Source organism: Procambarus clarkii, chromosome 38, assembly GCF_040958095.1.
Source record: "Procambarus clarkii isolate CNS0578487 chromosome 38, FALCON_Pclarkii_2.0, whole genome shotgun sequence".
In the NCBI taxonomy this organism is placed as follows: Eukaryota; Metazoa; Arthropoda; class Malacostraca; order Decapoda; family Cambaridae; genus Procambarus; species Procambarus clarkii.
Window position 1 is genome coordinate 33668642 of NC_091187.1, and position 14636 is coordinate 33683277.

The 14636-nt window shown below is 40.2% G+C and overlaps 1 protein-coding gene across 1 annotated transcript in view; it reads left to right on the plus strand.

Annotated features, from left to right (window-relative positions):
- The window catches only part of LOC138372327 (uncharacterized), a 46746-nt gene that overhangs the window by 26645 nt on the left and 5465 nt on the right, over positions 1-14636 (plus strand). The window contains exon 4 of the mRNA XM_069337609.1: positions 10195-10349. Within this exon, the coding sequence (XP_069193710.1) occupies positions 10195-10349 (155 nt within the window). The remainder of the gene's footprint in view (positions 1-10194; positions 10350-14636) is intronic.

Sequence of the window (14636 nt, forward strand, 5' to 3'; positions counted from 1 at the left end):
AAACCTGCCAAAAGTGTGAGACTGAATATTTCTGGGTTCTTGACTAATAGTGGACCTCGTGAATACCAAGTAGTCAAGGTGTTAGTGAGACTTGGATCTTCCACTAGTCCAATACAAGCGGTAGTAGTAGATAAACTTCCTTCAGACCTGCAGGTCACAGGACTAGCTCGCACTGCGAGATATCTTAAACGAAACCGCATGAGGCTAGCAGACTACAAAATAAATTCTGACTGCCTCACTGATGTTGGTATACTTATAGGCGCTGACCATTATTATAAATTTATAACGGGATGCACCAGACAACATGGAATGAATTTGTTGTCATCTGCCGGAGGCAAATTGCTTACTGGACCGGTGCTTTTCCAACAAAATCCAGCGTCAACCAACCAACAATCTACCAATACAATAGTGGCATGACTACGCTTGGAACAGTCACCCTTACATTTCAGAGAAATATCTGAAGATAATGAGTCTGATCCACCTGTACATCGTCTGTGGGATTTAGACACTTTAGGTATTGTCCCTGAGCAACCAAGCCCTGATGATATGTGGACTTACCAGCAATATCTAGACACAGTTGTCTATTAGGACCAACAATACTGGGTGAGACTACCATGGAAGTTGAATCATCAACAACTTCCAGTTAATTATTTCATGGCAGCCTCTCAATTACAGTCTCAATTAATACGGCTGAAGAAGCAGCCAAACTGAACATGTATCATCAATTAATTCAACAACAACTCAATAGTAAATTTATCGAAGTTGTTGATAATGATGACCGAAAAATAGGTCACTATTTACCCCATCACGCTGTGGTGAAAGATTCATTGACAACGCCAATACGTATTGTCTTCAACTGTAGTGCCAAAGTGAAGCCAAACAGCGTGTCCTTGAATGAATGTCTCCAAACGGGACCTAGCCTAACACAAAAGCTACATGATGTACTATTACGATTCCGTACTATTATTTTCGCTTATACTGCTGATATCAGTAAAGCTTTCCTTAGAGTAGGCTTGCAAGAAGAGGATCGTAATTACACCAAATTTCTCTGGATTAAGGACCCACTGGATCCTGACAGTGATGTCATAACTTACCGATTTGCCTCTGTGCTATTCGGAGCGACTTCCTCCCCGTTTCTACTTCAAGCCACATTAGATACACATTTGAGGAAGTTAAATAGCCCTTATAAGGCAGAGATCAGTGACAACCTGTATGTCGATAATTTCCAGGGAACTACAAATGACAAATCCAAATTGCTAGAAATCTACCATGAAGCTAACCGTAAGTTATTAGGAGCCAATATGCCACTACAATCATGGGCCTCAAACAATAAATCATTAAACCAGATTATCGAGAAAGAATTTCCAGGCTATCAGGTGCCTAATCAATTAAAAGTTCTGGGCGTGGAATGGAACACAGGTACTGACGAGATGAATGTCAAGTCAGTACAAACCAATAATTCATCCCTCACCATGAGAAAATTACTCTCGTATGTCAGTCAACCATTTGACCCTTTAGGCTTACTTAGTCCTATATTAATAAGGGGCAAATTCTTAATGCAGGAATGCTGGCAGAAACATATGGGATGGGATGATCCGTTGCCAATTGAGTTGCAAGATAAATGGCAGATACTCACAACGGATTTCAATCAATTAGGTGTTTTGAAATTTCCTCGTAATGCTTCAGGACAAAACTTACCCACAAATTTGCACGTTTTTTGCGATGCCTCTGGCGAAGCGTATGGCGCTGCAGCCTACTTAGTCAATAGTGCACAATCAATTTTGCTCACATCTAAAGCAAGAGTTGCTCCAATCAAGAAGAGATCTTTACCTCAAATGGAGTTAACTGCATTGCTGGTGGGAGTAAGATTGGCTCATTGCCTGACCAAGACACTTAATAATATCCACTTTGGTGAAATCGTCGTGTGGTCAGACAATGAGGCAGTCTTACAATGGGTAAGAAATAACAACAATAAAACTCCTTACGTTAGTAATCGCGTTAGGGAAATTCATGAATTATCTGCTGGATATTAATTTAGACATGTCCCCACTAAGGACAATCCTGCAGATTTCTTATCACGAGGGTTATCATTAAAACAACTAATGAAGTCTTTGATGTGGTTTAATGGCTTCATGGCTTGTTAGTGGTCAGTGGCCCAAACAGAAGCCACAAGTCATAGTGACCAATATCACTACTCCCATGAAAGAACCAGAACCTCATCGAATCTCAACTATTAATCCTCAGAATTATTCTAACTTGAGTAAGTTATTAAGGGTGACAGCACATGTGTTTGACTTTCTTGCTAAGATAGGAATCAGACATAAGTTTCCCAATCCTATCCTCTACTGGATCAAACGTGCACAACAAGAGACATATCGAAGTGAATATGAAAATCTTCCATATAAATTAACCAAGTCTCTAGGTATCTGGTATGATACCAACACTCATAATATATTAAGATGTGGAAGACGTTTGCTTCATGCAAAAATTGATTTGGATACCAAGAATCCGATCCTTCTACCACGTCACCACATTATTACAAAACTTCTAGTTTTGCATCACCATCAATATGGTACTTTGCATGGCGGAGTGTTAGACACTCTCACCGACCTCAGACAGAAATATTGGCTTCCTCAAGGTCGTCAAACTGACAATTCAATCATTAAGTTCTGTGTGATCTGCAAAAGATACGACGCTCGAGTGTGTCCTTACCCAGGACCTCCACCACTCCCTAAAGAGAGAGTAGTTCATCTTCGTCCCTTTGAGACCACTGGTGTCGATTACACAGGAGCCTTGCTTCTCACTGGCAATCCAGATAAGATACCAGTGAAAGCTTATATTTGCCTCTTCACGTGTGCTACCACACGAGGCGTACATCTAGAAGTGACTGCTGACATGAGTGCCGAAGCCTTCATCCAAGCTTTTCGTAGATTTGCAGCTCGCAGATCCTGTCCCAAACTAATGATATCTGATAATGGTTCAAATTTTGTGGCAGGAGAAGCCTGCCTACGAGAGATATGGAATCATCCAGAAGTGGAGTCTGTCCTGCAGAGACGACAATGCCACTGGAAATTTATTGCTCCCAGAGCCCCCTGGTAAGGTGGGTTCTACGAACGTATGATAGGGACTGTCAAGAAATGTTTAAGGAAGACCTTACATCGACAGAAAACTAGTTACTCCGAACTCCAAACACTCGTCGTGGAAATTGAGGCGCGAGTCAACAATCGCCCATTAACTTACCTATCAGATGATTTCTCACAGAGAGAGCCTCTGAGTCCCTCACATTTAATACATGGAGGCCTGCTGAGCCCTCTGATACCTTTGGCCGAAGAGGACCCCGTCGACCCTTCCCATGTAACCAGGAGTGACTTAGTAGAAAGTTACCAACATCTCTCGAGAGTAATTGAAGGTGGAATGAGGTGTGGACTCGAGAGTACCTCACAGCTCTACGAGAGGACCACTATGGAGCTTCGAGCCCATATAATAAAGTTCAACTTAAACCAGGAGACCTAGTATTGGTTGGCAGTGATGGACCAAGGTCAGAATGGCCTATAGGCAAAATTGGTGCTATCCATCCAGATCACCAAGGCTTCCTGAGAGTAGTACGGGTTTTGTGCCGAGGCACTACTAACCTAAAAACATTAGAGAAGTTGGTACCTCTCGAATTAGCAGAACGAGAGTGTTTATCAGATCCAGCTTCACCAACAGTTTCCGAGGACAACAATTCTGATCCACCGAGCACCCGCCCCACTAGAGCAGCTGCTCAACAATGCAAACGGAAACTACAAGCCTATTATAGCTCTGACTAGGAGCAAATAATTTCCCATCCAATTTGAGTAATCATGATGCTGTGTTGTGATGTCAAGTAACAAATCAGTTACAAGTCACCATGACCCAAAACATTCACCTTGCAGTGGATTCTCAGTTACTTTAAATTGTATGATTTATTCCTTAATTTGTTTGTATAGGCTATCAACTATAACATTATTTCATCTAGAGTATCTATGAGTTTGCAAAACTTTAAGACATAGTAACATAAACGCTACATGTCATAGCGACACCAGTCACAGAGTATATTGTAGGCTTTATTAGTAATTAACTTTAGATGATTCACAATTCCATGTTTCATTCAACATGAGTTCCTTTACAAGACTTAAAATTCTTGTATGTCCTTGACAATTACGGGACACCCGTTATGTGTGTACTAACATACTAACATTAATACTAATTTCGGGATAGGTACGTCAGTACTCAACATTGCAATGCAACCCGAGTTTTCTCCCCCCGGAGTTATGTTGGAAATTTCCAACACTAATAAACTACTATTGTATTATAATAAATGATTATCATTATATACTAACTACAGTAGTTACTAATTTCACTAACGGTAGTGTCAACATAAATTAACCATTGCATCTGTGTATTAATGCCAGAATTCTCATGAAATCGAGTAACAACATTGCGTCAGATAATGTCCAGTTAGACACATTTATTACCAATGGGTTAGAGAATTGAATGTGGTTCTCTAAAATTATCAGTATTCCATGTAATAATTACTTACGAATAATATAACTCCCAATAATCTCAAACCGAGAGTTATTAACTAAAATTGTTATGTAGTAGCAGTCCTTTCTGTTACGTACGAATGTCATGGAGAAAATAAAATCTTCTCCATTTCTCGTTTGACACCATAAAACGAGAATATGATAATATTTAAATCCTTATAATTGCAACCCAGTTCTCATTAACGTATTACACCCATAATTGCGAGGAAAAGAATAATTCGTGATTAATAATTTCTGTGGTGAATGCGAGAGACGGGTTGAGGGAGGCGGCGACGCCATTGTGGGAGTGAAGGCATCCCTGGCGTGAAGAGTGGCGAGACATGTGTTAGTGACTGGGGAATTAATCGGCAAGAATTACGCTGATACTCGGTCAACAGTTAATCATTACTTATCCACGTGTTCTACAGTGCCCAGCCAGTTAATAACGCATCAACAATTGAAGCCAAGACCCGTAATTACACGTACACAGCAGTGGACATCAGGGACTGGCTGACGCAGTTTCAGCAGACCTCAGTATTTAATATGCTCATGTTAAGTATATGTTTCTCGTTTGATGCATCATCCTAGATTATATATTTGTGAGTAGTCTGTCGTCATATAGCGAGGATACCCAATATACAACGTTAGTAAAATTTCGACAATTTCCTCCGTTTTCATGAATATTGAAAATAAAACGTAGCCTATTCAAATGCTACTTAAATTTCTCTGATTTCAGCGTGTATACGATGAGTCATCAAGTTGTTTCTCATCATTCGTGATATTCACCTCGAGTTCTTTCTTTGTGGAGATCCTGTGACCACGAGGACGAATGACGAAATGATGTTACAGAAATCGTCTTAAAGCTAAGACATTTTTTCATACAAATTTATTTAATATGATTATTGATTCTTATATAATTCCTGTAGAATCTTTGCATTGAATAGATTATTACCAGAAATGATGATTGGTAATTAATGTGTTTTGCTCTGACTGTTGCTTAGTAATTCATGATCTTTAATATTCACAATTTGAGTTCTCATATCTTGAATCTACAGTAGTTTAGATTTATTATATCATTTACTCAACAATGAACTGGTGGCGAACCACACTGGTTCCTAGATATATATGAATTTCAAGAAATACCCCCCCCCAATGTAGGCCTTTGAGGCTCTGACTTTAATTAATTAATAATACAGTCTATTCATTATTTCAAGCGATTATTCTTTTAATGATTATCCATAGACACTGGTTCTCTAGTGTTATTCTAATGATCACTTTTATTAGTTTTCCCTCTTTTCTCAAAAGTGGGTGGTCCTTCGATTTATTAAATCCAATAAGTAAATAATTGAATATATGAGTCAAGCCCCAGATATCATACAAGAAATAACTGAACACGAGAGAGCAGGGAGAGATACCAGAGGGCCAGAAATGAGTACCTCAGAGTGAGGAGGGAAGCAGAGAGACAGTTTGAAAATGACATCGCGAGTAAAGCCATGACCCAACCAAAGCTGCTCCACAGCCACATCAGGAGGAAAACAGCAGTGAAGGAACAAGTGATGAAGCTGCGAAAATGGGAGAACAGATACACAGAGAATGACAAGGAAGTGTGTGAAGAACTCAACAAGAGATTCCAGGAGGTCTTCACAATAGAACAAGGAGAAGCCCCTGCACTAAGTAAGGAGGCGGCAAACCAAGCAATCTTGGAGGAATTTGACCTCACCAGTGATGAGGTCAAAAGGTGTCTGCTGGAGCTGGATGTGACAAAGGCTGTTGGGCCTGACAGAATCTCACCATGGATACTAAAGGAAGGTGCAGAAGCACCAAGTGTGCCACTCTCTATGGTGTATAACAGGTCACTGGAAACAGGAGACTTACCAGAAAGTTGGAAGACAGCTAACGTGGTCCTAATATACAAGAAGGGTGACAGGCAAGAGGCACTGAACTACAGGCCAGTTTCCTTAACTTGTATACCATGCAAAGTGATGGAGAAGATCGTGAGGAAAAGGTTCGTAGAGCATCTGGAGGGAAATAACTTTGTAACGCACCACCAACATGGGTTCAGGGATGGTAAATCGTGCCTCACAGGTTTAATAGAATTTCATGACCAGGCAACAAAAATTAAGGAGGAAAGAGAAGGGTGGGCCGACGGCATTTTCCTGGACTGTCAAAAAGCCTTTGACACAGTACCCCATAAAAGGCTGTTAAAAAAAAAAGTTGGAGCAACAGGCAGGAGTAAAAGGGAAGGTGCTCCAGTGGATAAGGGAGTACTTTAGCAACAGGAAACAGCGAGTAACGGTGAGGTGGGAGATATCAGAGTGGCGAGAGGTCACCAGCGGAGTCCCACAGGGCTCAGTACTTGGACCCATCCTGTTTCTAATATATGTAAACGATCTTCCGGAGGGTATAGACTCATTCCTCTCAATGTTTGCTGATGATGCAAAAAATTTGAGAAGAATCAAGGCGGATGAAGATAGACAGAGACTACAGGATGACCTGGATAAACTGGAGGAATGGTCTAGAAAATGGCTGCTAAAGTTCAACTCAGAAAAATGTAAGGTGGTGAAATTAGGCGAAGGGAGCAGGAGGCTGAACACAAGGTATCATCTGGGAGGTGAAATCCTGCAAGAGTCAAATAGAGAGAAAGATTTGAGGGTTGATATCACACCGAACCTGTCCCCAGAGGCCCACATCAAAAGAATATCATCAGCAGCATATGCTAGACTGGCCAACATAAGAACTGCCCTTAGAAACTTGTGTAAGGAATCTTTCAGAACCCTGTATACCACTTATGTAAGACCAATCCTGGAGTATGCAGCTCCAGCCTGGAGTCCATACCTAGTTAAACACAAGACAAAGCTAGAGAAGATTCAGCGGTATGCCACCAGGCTCGTCCCGGAACTGAGAGGAATGAGCTACGAGGAAAGGCTAATGGAGCTGAACCTCAAATCCCTGGAAAACAGAAGAGTATGGGGAGACATGATAACCACCTACAAAATTCTCAGGGGAATTGACAGGGTGGACAAAGACAAACTCTTCAGCACGGGTGGAACACGAACAAGGGGACACAGGTGGAAACTTAGTACCCAGATGAGCCACAGAGACGTTAGAAAGAATTTTTTCAGTGTCAAAGTAGTTAATAAATGGAATGCTTTAGGCCGTGATGTGGTGGAGGCTGACTCCATACACAGTTTCAAATGTAGATATGATAGAGCCCAGTAGGCTCAGGAATCTGTACACCAGTTGATTGACAGTTGAGAGGCGGGACCAAAGAGCCAAAGCTCATCCACCGCAAACACAATTAGGTAAGTACAAGGCTAGGTAAGAGGTCAGTTGCTGTTGTATTGTGCACTGTTGTGAACTTTTGCATTAATATGCTTGTGTGCTTTGCAAAATTAAAGTAATTACAGTGAATTCTTAACTAACATATACAGTGCAGTAAATGTTTAGTATTCTGAGGAACATTTAAGTGATAAGTTTACACTTATACAGTAAAAATGGCAAATGTACCTCAGTTTCCTGCATTTGATGCTGACTGTGACCAGACAATCCTGTCACAGAGGTGTACCAGATGGCTTAAAATGTTTGAAAGTTTGTTGATAGTTTCAGACATCAAAAGTGCTGAAAGAAAGCGTGCCTTTCTACTTCATTATGCAGGTGATCGAGTTTGTGACATCTTTGACACATTGAAAGACACTGGTGGTGACAAAGATTATGACACTGCCAAAGCCAAATTAACTGAACATTTCAAACCTAGACAAAACACTGCTATGGAAATGATGCGTTTTAGGAGAGCCAAACAACTCTCTAATGAAACTGTGAATCAATACCACACACGTTTGCAGGGTTTAGCAGCCCATTGTGAGTTTGCTGATGTTGACAAAGAAATCAAATAGCAAATAATTGAAACATGTACATCTACACGTCTTCGTCGAAGAGCTCTAGAACTTGTTGATGATGAAAGTTCTCTTACCAAGATACTGGATATTTGCTTGTCGAATGGAATATACTGCACGTGATGCTCGTGTCATGGAGTGCAGTGCCAACAACGGTTCTGCCACTGTTACTAACAGTGATGAGGTACGTAAGGTTCAGGGAGGACACCGTGATCAAAGAAGATATCATGGCTGTCACGACCCTTGAGACTAAATAATGTTCTTCTCCCCACAGTGTAAAGAACAAATAAAAATCTGCCATGCCAATAGGTGTCTAGGGCTATAATTAATCACTGTATAAAAACGGGAGAACAATATATTTTGCTAAGGGTGACAACTTAACAACAATTAAATAAATAGTAGCCAGAATTATTTATCAGCATGTAATACTATAGAATGCAAGTAATTATTTGAGACCTGAGCACTATCACCAGAATATGGAGTAAGCCATAAATACACTAAACTCGTCTATCCAGATAAATTAATATTTATATGGGCTTAAAATAACAAAAACCAAGAACTGTGCTTAAACACAACTGCACTCGACCGCAGCTGCCACTCTACTGCCCAGGACGTGGTCCGCAGGCCCAACGTCGACTAACCGTCTACCCAAACACCAATTAACGTTCGCATGAACATTGTGAAAATTCTATTTACAAAGGTCAGCCCTAAACTCCAACATTATTAACTAAGAGTTGTAATTACTAGTCTCACATTCATTGAAATATTACGGCTACCAAATATGGGAATAAATAAATATAAAACTATAGGCAATTGATATGCTAACAATCGCCCTGGCCATTCCCAAATATTGTCAACCGCCCATACGGCTAATTTCACGTGACATCCACCATCAAAACAACCTTACACACACACTACCCAGCTATCTATGTTATATATATATATATATTGTATATATATCTATATACACAAATCTTATACAACTGACAGCAATATTTACTTAGAGAAAACAATAACATAATACGAGGTTCGGGAGAATTGGCAGAATCGTAATAAGATTCGTGACAATGGCAAACCTAACAGTAAATTGAGCCGAGAGCCACATCACAACTGGAGTCATGGAACAAGACTCAAGCAGTCACAACAACCCACATCAGAGGGTGTCAACAATAACTGATACAATTGTGGAGGAGACTACCCACACCAAGATAATGTTTGTCCTTCTCAAGGTAAGAAGTGCTATGAGTGTGGAAAACTAGGTCATTTTGGGGCTATGTGTCGTTCCGCATTAAAGAAACCACAGTCAGTGAATAAAAGCACTGTACGAGGATCAGATCATAAGGGTCAAGGTGGCAAACGCAATATTGCACCTCATATCCAAAATGTTAACTTTGTACAAGACAACATGTCATTACAACCAGTCTCAGATGACAGTGAATGTGATTATATTTATGGAGTACAAGCAATCACAGAATGGAATGATCTTCCAAACAACCCAGAGACTATAATATACATTGCTGGCATTTGTCTCAAAGTTCTTATTGACAATGGATCAAACATTGACACCATTGCTGAGTGCCATTATGAGAAATTTAAAAAACAATTCCCGAAGCTTGAGAACTATAATGGCAAAGCCACTGCCTATGCTTCAAAGGTAGCCTTGCCAGTGATTAGCCTTTCTAATGCTGTAGTAGTGGAATCTGCAAACAATGTTGATGCTATTGTTGCTGAATTTTCTGATCGATTTAAATCCATAGGTTGTTATACTGTTAGCAAAGTACATCTGCATATCAACCCCAGATGTAATTGCAGTTGCCCAACCACATCGCCGACAGCCATTCCATACTCGCAAGAACGTCGATGCCGAACTGGATAAGTTGATGAAACTAGATATCATAGTACCAGTAACAGGGTAAGCCCAATTGTCACTCCACCAAAGCCGAAGAATCCAGATGAGATACGCATTTGTGTGGACATGCGTGTTCCCAACAAGGCAATAATGCGTGAACGCCATCCTACACCCACTGTAGATGATATGATCTACCGCTTGAATGGTGCAACTTTATTCAGCAAGTTAGATTTAAAAGAGCGCTATCATCAGACTTTAGATTTATTTTTGTCAACACAAATAGCATAGGCACAAAGATAAAGTGCCTACCCCTTGTGCTCAAATGTCGTATATATGTATAATTGTTCCAGCTGTAATGCTGGATATGTCGGGAGTTCCATTCGGAACTTTAAGATTAGTATACTTGAGCACCGGTGATTATCTTTTAGGACTGGATTACCATTGTCTAAACCAGCATTTTCGGAGATTAGAAACCATTGTTATGAGTTTGATCATTCTCTGCTGGAATCTGATTTTAAAATTCTGGACACTTGTATGAATGGCCAGTCAGATTTGAGAGTAATGGAATCCTTATATATAAGGGAGCTGCGGCCTCTGTTAAATAGCAACCTTTCAGCTGTTCAATTGTACACTGTATAGTGCACAGTAGGCCCTGTAATTTGATTTTTAGTTTATTTTGGTAGTTTAATTTTATTATAATTTTGTTTAGTTTACCATGTCTTTACCCTTTCTTACTTATTTCAAGTCTTGACATTGTACATTAATATAATCTTTTATTTAGGATATATAATACACTTTTTGGTATTGAATTTTAATTAATATTTGAGTTTTTTATAAGATTTTGGTTAGTACTTTATAATTGTCGTTTATTCTGTTTGTATTTTACATACATTTTTTGTAGATTTGTAGTCATTATATAAATATTTGTTATAGTGTTTAGTATATTTTGTGTTAGGTATCAAGTTTCACTTCTGATCACTTCACGTAAGTTTAATAGAATGGTTTGTTTTAGTAGTTATAAATTTTATCTTGTAGTTTAATGGATTTTTAATTAGCTTTAATATATGTGACAGTTAATAAGTTTTATTTGTATTGATTACTTTAAGTGCGCTTAAGTGTTTTGTTTTTTAAGCATTTTCCTTTCTTTGATAGGCAATTATATTCAGTATGAGTTTTTTGTTTACCAGTTATTTGATTGTGATTTCTGTTTTTTCTTTTAGATCTGATGATGAATACGAGAAGTATTCGAAACGCTATGCATTTTAAAGTAAAAATCTGAAACAAGATGTTCAGTATATCCCTGGTTTTCCTATTCATCTTAAAATATATATATATATATATATATATATATATATATATATATATATATATATATATATATATATATATGTATATGTATATATATATATATTATTAAATATGACCGAAAAAGTAAGATTAATAATTCTAACACGAATTTTCTCAATCAATTTTCGTTTCATGCAAACTTTCATGCAACCTTCGTTTCATTTGAAACGCCATGCAACCTCTGAAGAGACAACTAACACAACACCTATACCCCCTATTAGACTATTTTATAGGAACTTCTTTTCCACAGCTCATAGACCGGAGGAAAGGGTCCTGAAAGATATTGTTAATAGAAACGTTATTCCTACAGACAAAAATCAGAGGATACAACTGACGATTTACTATAAAACCAGAAAACGGCCAGCCTACTCATGAGAAACTCTCCAGACACAAAGCAGAACGCTTTAAAAGAGACCAACGTCGTCTATGCCTTCAAATGCCCTCTTGGGGACTGTAAGCTCCAAAAAAAACAGTATATAGGCAAGACAACAACATCTCTTTCTAGGCGTTTAACGATGCATAAGCAACAGGGCTCCATTAAGGAACATATAATCTCTTCCCACAACCAAACCATCGCCAGAGAAATCCTAGTAAACAACACAGAAATCATCGATAGATACAGCGATAGCAGGCGACTTGACGTTTGCGAGGCACTACACATTAAGAAGTCAACACCAGCAATCAACAGCCAATTAATGCACAACTATATTCTACCCACCTCAAGACTCCGCTCCAATATAGAAGCATCAAGAAATATGGACCAATAGGCTTTCTACAATCACTTTTGGATTGATTTCCATAGGGAATGGAAAGGATGGGGGAGGTAGAGGGATGGAGAGATGAAATTCAGGAAGAGGATGCGGGTGTAGAGAGAGAGGAGGTTTGAAAGTTCGGTGGCCTGTCCACCATGGGTTGACATTTTCGTATGTGTTGTTTGTTTGCGGATGTGTTATGTTGGGTTGTCAGTACATTGGCTGGGGGGGCTAGTGTTTGTGACCTTGTTGGTGTCGTAAAGCACTAGAGCCGATGGAGTTGGCTGAAGGAGGCTAATCTTAGAAACATCAGGGGTAGTTACACTTCTGACGCCACGACAAATGGTTTTTTGGTTTTATATTTTTTTGTAGGTGTTTTATTTTTTTTTTATTTTATTTTTTTTTTTTCTTTATTCTTATTTCTTTATTCTTCATTTGGTGTAGATTGGGTCCGGGATGGGCCACTCATCTGGATCGTCTGGCAGACCGCTTAGTATCTGAGGGCTTGGGAAGGCCTCATCATGGATATGTCTGATCACTTTTTGTTGGAGTGATTCTTCTGGTTCTGTGTGGTGGTTCGTGGATCTCGTAGTCGCTGGTGGTGTTTTCTGCTACGAAGGGATCTTCTGGGTCTGGGACATACATGTTCTTCATACGGTACAGCTGTCTTCTGGCCAGGTAGCTAAGCCTAATGTTCATTGGCTTCATGTTGAGCGTCTCATGGATTTGGTCAGTTCTTACCCTGTCCCTCAGAGTCAGGCCCTCTGCAAAGCGAAGTGCTTTGTTTTGTACTCGTTGAATCTTCAGCATGTTGGATTTGTTGGTGAGGTTCAGGGGAACGTAGGGGTATTCCAAGCTAGGCCTTATGATCATTCTGTACAGGTGGAGCTTGATGTGGGATGGGGCTTGGTTGAAACGGAAGAGCCTCGCCAGTGAGCCCCGGGCCATCGCTGTCTTCTGGGATACGTACTGGGAGGAGTTGAGTAGCCTGTTGAAGTTGTACCCGAGCACTGTGTTGGAGTTTGAGATGCCTATGGGTTCACCCCTGATTCTTATTCCCCCCTCATTTTCAATGGAGAAGGCCATACAGCCGACAGTGCTTAATTGGATCTTTTCTGGGTTAGTGGTGATCCTCCATTTCCTTTCCCAGTTAGCAGTCCTTGCTAGTTCCACGTTTGCCTTACGGGTTACAGTTGCATGCTTGGCCGCTTAGATGCTAGGGTTAGATGTTATTACGTGTGTTACGTCGTCCGCAAATTGTACGATAATGGTGTCCCTATACTCTGGTTGGGGTAGGTCGTTTACAAAGATGTTGAAGAGAACCGGGCTCAAGCATGATCCTTGGGGGACTCCAGCTGTTTGGGTGAAGGCTGCGGCCTCTTTTGCCTTGAAGCTGGGGGTAACTTGTCTATTCTTAAGGAAATTTCTGATCAGCCTGAGGAGGGTCCAGTTTTGCGCTGGTAAGTCTGCTAATTTGTACACAAGACCATCGTGCCACAGGCTGTCGAAGGCCTTGTGTACGTCCCTCGTCGCAATCAAAGCTACCTGTTTTTGCATGCGAATTGAGCTTACGGCGTCGTAGATGATGTTAATTGCGTGCTGGGTTGATCTATGAGCTCGAAAGCCAAACTGCTTTTCTGTGAAGAGGTTGTTGTACTCCATGTAGTAGTTAAGACGGTTTGACATGATTTTTTCAAAGCACTTGCCTATTGTGTCTAAGAGGGAGATTGGACGGTAGTTGCCAGGTTGGTGGGGGTCTTTCTTGGGTTTGGGAATGAATATCATCTTGGCTGACTTGAATGCTACAGGAATGTGACCCGATGCCAGCATAGCGTTGAATAGGTTGAGTATGGATTGCATAAGATTGCCTGGTAGAAGTTTGATCTGCAGCGCTTTGATCCCTGATGGTCCTGCGGCCTTATCTCTGGTGCTTTTGATGAATCCTCTCATCTCTAGCATAGTTATGGGTCTTGTTAGAGGGTGGTCGTCTTCTAGGGTTGTCAGGTCAATTAGAGGGGTGCTGTTAAGGGAGGCGGAATTAGTACAATCACTTCTATTCAATACCAATTGTTTCGTGTTCTGTCTTGTGTTGATGAATTTAATACCCTATTAATACCACCTCACCCCATCCACCTCACTCAAATGTAGATATAAACAAATCGGAGATGTGCAAGTTCTATTCAGTTGTGTATGTGTAAACTAAAGTCTTTGAAAATGTAATAAGTTTTACGAAACGCGCTCAAGTGTCGCG